General features: G+C 41.1%; 1 protein-coding gene across 1 annotated transcript; it reads left to right on the forward strand.

Annotated features, from left to right (window-relative positions):
• Nucleotides 1-2,263: 2,263 nt before the first annotated feature.
• LOC134659925 (zinc finger protein 431-like) lies at nucleotides 2,264-6,000 on the forward strand. The gene is made up of 2 exons (XM_063515617.1): nucleotides 2,264-2,697; nucleotides 4,917-6,000. Exons 1-2 carry the CDS (start codon nucleotides 2,376-2,378, stop codon nucleotides 5,978-5,980), a joined length of 1,386 nt encoding a protein of 461 aa, XP_063371687.1. The 5' UTR covers nucleotides 2,264-2,375; the 3' UTR covers nucleotides 5,981-6,000.

Consider the following 6,000-nt stretch of genomic DNA (forward strand, 5'->3'; position numbering starts at 1 on the left):
ATCATTTATTGTCAGATTGTGCATGTCAGTTTACAGATATTACAATATTATTAGATTGGTGAGTGTCACAATCAACCGGTTTACGGTATACAATTTCCTTATACCTAAAATACATACAGTACAATTCAAAATACACTAAAAATTAAATAAATAGCAAAAATACAAAATTCAAATAAACTAAGAGTCAAATAAATATTATTATAATTTAGATAGGTCAGTATTCATAAGTGGGAAAGAGCACAGAATAAATAATAGTACTAGGTACAGAAGACTCACTCTCTAACAAAACGCGTCTGTTACGATCAGCACAGATATGGCCGCTAGGTGGCGACAGCGCCACGCGGCTTATGGCTAGCCACCAAAATTGGGGCCGAACGGATGTGCTTTTAGCTACCTGTAGCAAAGCGACGAAATCGCGGAGTGAGCCACGCCTGGAAAGAGCGAGCAAGGAACACTGAGATAAATGAGTTACTAAGCGAGTTAAATCATCAGTGAGTTGAAGAGTGAGTGAGTTCAGTCAAAATATAATTATAGTTCATTTAAATCACTCACTCGTGAACGACACATGTCTACTGTAAACGATACCGCAATGATTAGGAATGAAGGGAAAGTGGAAAAACGTGACTGTATCGAAATAACACCGGGACAAGGATATGGTGGGAATAATCGCTGTCAAAGGGTCTCGGTAGCTTAGTTGGTAGAACGGCAGGCTGGAATCAGTGTCGCGAGTTCGTCCAAATATTAACGAACACGGTATTGTAAGTTTATTTCATTTTAGCACTGCCATTTGTAATTTAATGAAAGATTGTTCCTATAATATTTGAGTGAATAATACTAATAACTCGATACTGTATAAAGGCGAATTACGAAATAATTTCCTTACCAAATACTCGATGATTCCCAGAAATTAGGAGAAATATTAACGTGTGAAAATAAATAAGTGAATATATGATGATTATTTTGTAATAAATACATTTAGAAAAGTTGTGTATTTCTTATTTAACCCTGAGTTTAATTTAATCATTTTTAGGGACGTTTGCCAGACTATAGGACGGTTTGCAGACGAAGACAATTTTTCGCCAATCTGAATAAGTTGTCCGATCAAATCAGGACGTGCGGACACAAACGCCAATTTGGCTCGCCGATTATGAGTATTATGACCGACAAAATGGGGTGCGGACGCAAAAATACCAATTTGTGACGCTAGTATTCGCGGTTAGAGGTATTTTTTTAATTTACAGCGGTCAAATATCACCATAAATTTAAAATTGGTTAAAGTGGCCAAATTGATATTTGCGTTCGCACATATTCTCTTTGGTTCGCACCACCTGATTTGATCGGATAATTTAATCAGATTGGCAAAAAAGTGTTTTCGTCGAAAAGCCCCCTCCAGACTAGAGTCTGTGCAGAAAAAGAAGAGTCGTGAAACCAATACATTTCACGACATGCAATATATTCTACGTCTCGTCTCTTTCTGCGCGGACTCATGCGTGTGAATCGCGGCGCGAAGTATAGTGAGTATTATATTCTTTGGTGTGGAGTCGATTTCGCTGTCTGCGAAAATCGAAACCATGAAGTTATAACATCCGTGATCGAAACAGATACCTATCTCTTCCTCGCTCTCACTTATGGGTGCGACGCATCAAGGTCGCGGTGCGGTGCGATAGTGTGTTACTACTATTATTTATTTTATAAGTTTTAAACTTATAAACAAGTGGTTATACTATACTACTATTGTATTTCTATTATACTACTCTTAAGTGGTATCCAGACGGGACTGATCAAATCAGTCGATTTGATCAGGAAAATAATTGGCCAATTTGCATTCCATAGATAATTATTACTATGAAAATTGGCATTTAAGTGGTATCCAGACAAGACAATTTTTCGCCAATTTGATGAAATTCTCCGATCGAATCAGCAGGTGCGGACACATAAATGCCAATTTTCATAGTAATTATCTATGGAATGAAAATTTCCTGATCAAATCGACTGATTTGATCAGTCCCGTCTGGAGACCACATTATGTGTCCGCACCTGCGCCTACCGCGAACAACGTTCGACCTATTGCCTCTGTGTCGCTCTTGTAAATTCGCACGTAAGTGTGACAGGGAGGCAACACGTCGGACGTGGTTCGCGGTAGGCCCTGATCGATCGGAGAATTTCATACCACTATACATTGACCATTTGACATTGACAACACTTGCACAATACTTAAAAAAAGTCTAACGTTTATCATAGCATAGTCGTAGCATTTACAGCTTTAAATCGTGTTTATGTTAATTTCGTATGGAATTGAAACAATACCCTATCTAGTAAAGTTACTAACTGTTAAAGTGACGCTAAAGAATAATTAAAACGAGTTTTAGTTCACGATGGAATCGTCAGCGTTACTGGGCGCGGAGAGTGTTTGCGTGAAGGCTGAGCCCTGTGAGGATGTATATATAATTGATGAGTCGTTGCTGAGCGTGTCTGTGAAAGCTGAGCCGTTGCTGGATGACGTGTGTGTAAAAGACGAGCCCAGGTGCGATAGCGTGTCTATAAAAGCCGAGCCTTCGTGCGCAGATGTGAGTGTGAAAGACGAGTCGGCCGGCGTGAGCGCGGCGGCGGAGCTGTACGCCGATCACGCCGTCAAAGATGAGCTCGTGCTCGGCCCCGTGCTAGTGGAGCGGCGCGGCGTGCGCCTCGCACCGACAGGTCAGTTGTGGATGGTAACTCTAACCTTGTGTTGCATGAAGCTGTGCGAACATGGCATTTATTATAGATTTCGTTAATGAACAGTAGGTACACTCACACATACAAGAGTTTATGATTTATTAAATTTATTTTAATACAGGTCCCTCACATATTATCAAGTGAACATACATATTCTGTAATGTATGACACGTTAAAAGTAATGTATATTGTCATGGTCAAGGGCGCGCCGTGTACTGTGGGTTAAAGCCCGACTCGGACGGCCACACACAACAGGCGGCGTCACCGTTGCGAGGAGGGCTTTACCCGTTTTAAGCTAATTTTAATATGTTTGAGTCTCATGGGAGTTTTATAGCTTAAGTGATGATGTTATGTTTAAACGTCCGTAAATGTTTTACAGTGGTTTCAGCTTCCAACCCGGCGATAGAAGGGAAGCCCTTGCTGAGGGACTGCTGTGTGAGGCTGGAGCGCCTCTTCTTGGACACGCTGCTCACCGGCACTTGGAGCAAAGACAGGGACAGCCCGAGACAAGTTCATGGAGCTGATGAAGAGCGTGAACACAAGAACACTAAAGTTGAGGATGTTAAAGGACATTATCAAGGTATGTACTTAGATGTGTGGTAGGATTAATTTTTTTTTTTTTTTTTTTTTTTTTTTTAATAAATATTATAGGACTTTCTTACACAGATTGACTAAGTCCCACAGTAAGCTCAAGAAGGCTTGTGTTGTGGGTACTCAGCCAACGATATATATAATATACAAATACATAAATACATAGAAAACACCCAAGACTCAGGAACAAATATCTGTGTTAATCACACAAATAAATGCCCTTACCAGGATTTGAACCCAGGACCGCGGCTTAACAGGCAGGGTCACTACCCACTAGGCCAGACCAGTCGTCAATTAAATATTTAGTTTGGTTTACTCTAATGCTGAAATGCTGGTGTATATGACTACTGCTTTAATCCATGTGCTTAGCTAATATTACTGTAATATTGATAAAAAACACAACTTTTAATGGTTAAAGCTGTGCTGAATCCATCAGTATCTGTATAATTATTATATAATTATAGGCCAGCAGCTGTTTAGCTGATGAGCCTATGTCCAGTGTTATATAGTTCAAAGTTTGTATATAACATTTCTTAGCGCGCCTGTACACGGTGCCGCCGCAGCGCCGCCGCCGCACCTTCGCGCTATGTACACGAGACGCGTAAAGCCCGCCGCCGCGCCGGCGGCGGTGCGGTGTCGGCGCCGTGTACACGAGCCCGTGCGGCGGCGGCGCGGAGGCGGCACCGTATACACGCGCCCTTAGGCTGTGACCTCGGGTCTCGCGGCTGACAGTTCTCTTATTGATTATGTCGTGGATGTCAGAGAGGTTGTAACAGTGGGTATAGGTTATAGGTTTTCGCGGACTTGGTTTGGCTTCTCGACGTCATATTATTGCGCCTATTTTGCGTGATGAGTTGGCGGCACTATTCTTGCCAACCCAACTCTACCAAGAAGCCTAGCAGACCATTGACGTTGCCGACGACTTCTGGGAGAGACCCCGGCGAGCCGAGGTGTTGTGCCCGGTACTCTGCCACCCCTGGGCATTCTAGAATGACGTAGGCGGCTGTCTCCTCTGCCTCCATGCATGCTCTGCAGAGGGGGCTATCTGTAACACGAAGGGTTAGTAGGTGCTTGTGGATGTCAGGGAGGTTGTAACAGTGGGTAACAATCTTAAAACACTCGATGAGGTCTCCTCTCACTCTCCAAGCTTTGAGTGTGGCCAGCTTCAGTACCTTTAGCCTTTCTTTTCTTCATAAGGTAGGTGTTTCAGCTTAAAAGGAATCTTGGTGGCTCTTCACTACGCACTCTCTAGAAGGTCAATGTCTGACGAAATAAGGATTCCATACTTGAAAAGCATATTCAAGCAAGGGCCGACATATGTTTTATAAGTTTTGATAAAAACTTCAACAGATATGCATTGAAATGAGCGTTTTATAACATACAAGAACGAATTTGCCTTTTTAACTATGTTATTTATGTGATCACCCCACTTCAGGTTATTTAAAACTATCACACCACCATCCTTTTGATACGTCACGTCACCGCTGCAATTGGAGAGTTCCCTATCATGTATTGGACCATAGGGTTTCTTTTACCGAGGTGCAGAACTGCGCATTTGTAAACATGCGACTGTTTTAATAAGTTATTTAAACACACATTTATTGTTGCAGGGCAAACTCCACAGAAGAAACCAAGCAGTAGACCCGAAACTTTCCATTGTGCCCACTGTAAATATACAACGACCAGAAAAGAATTATTAATTAGTCATTTGAGAAAACATATCAATGAGAGGCCATACAAATGTGACCTTTGTAACTATGCTAGTGCCTACAAATGTCTTTTAGCAAGACATACAATGATTCACACTGGTGAAAAACCTTATAAATGTGGCCAGTGTAATTATGCTACTGCCCATAAATATTATTTGCAACTTCATGTAAAGAATCACACTGGTGTAAAGCCTTACAAATGTGGAGAGTGTAGTTTTGCTAGTGTCCGCAATAGTGATTTGCAAGTTCATGTAAGGAAACACACTGGTGAAAAACCTTATAAATGTGTCCAGTGTAATTATGCTACTGCCTATATAGGTGATTTGCAAGTTCATGGAAGGAAACACACTGGTGTAAAGCATTACAAATGTGACCAGTGTAATTACGCTACTGCCCGTAAAGGTTGTTTGCAACTTCATGTAAGGAAACACACTGGTGTAAAGCCTTACAAATGTGACCAGTGTAATTATGCTACTGTCCAAAAAGGTAATTTGCAAGTTCATGTAAGGAAACACACTGGTGAAAAACCTCACAAATGTGAGCAGTGTAATTATGCTACTGCCCATAAAGGTTATTTGCAACTTCATGTAAGGAAACACACTGGTGTAAAGCCTTACAAATGTGACCAGTGTAATTATGCTACTGTCCAAAAAGGTAATTTGCAAGTTCATGTAAGGAAACACACTGGTGAAAAACCTCACAAATGTGAGCAGTGTAATTATGCTACTACCCATAAAGGTTATTTGCAACTTCATGTAAGGAAACACACTGGTGTAAAGCCTTACAAATGTGGACAGTGTAGTTTTGCTAGCAACCATAAAAATGGTTTAAAATATCATGTAAGGATACACACTGGTGAAAAGCCTCACAAATGTGACCAGTGTAATTATGCTACTATCTATAAACGTGGTTTGCAACTTCATGTAAGTAAACACACTGGTGAAATTAAAGCCTCACAAATGTGACCAGTGTAATTATGCTACTA

The sequence above is a fragment of the Cydia amplana genome, chromosome 26, assembly GCF_948474715.1.
Source record: "Cydia amplana chromosome 26, ilCydAmpl1.1, whole genome shotgun sequence".
NCBI classification, from domain to species: domain Eukaryota; kingdom Metazoa; phylum Arthropoda; class Insecta; order Lepidoptera; family Tortricidae; genus Cydia; species Cydia amplana.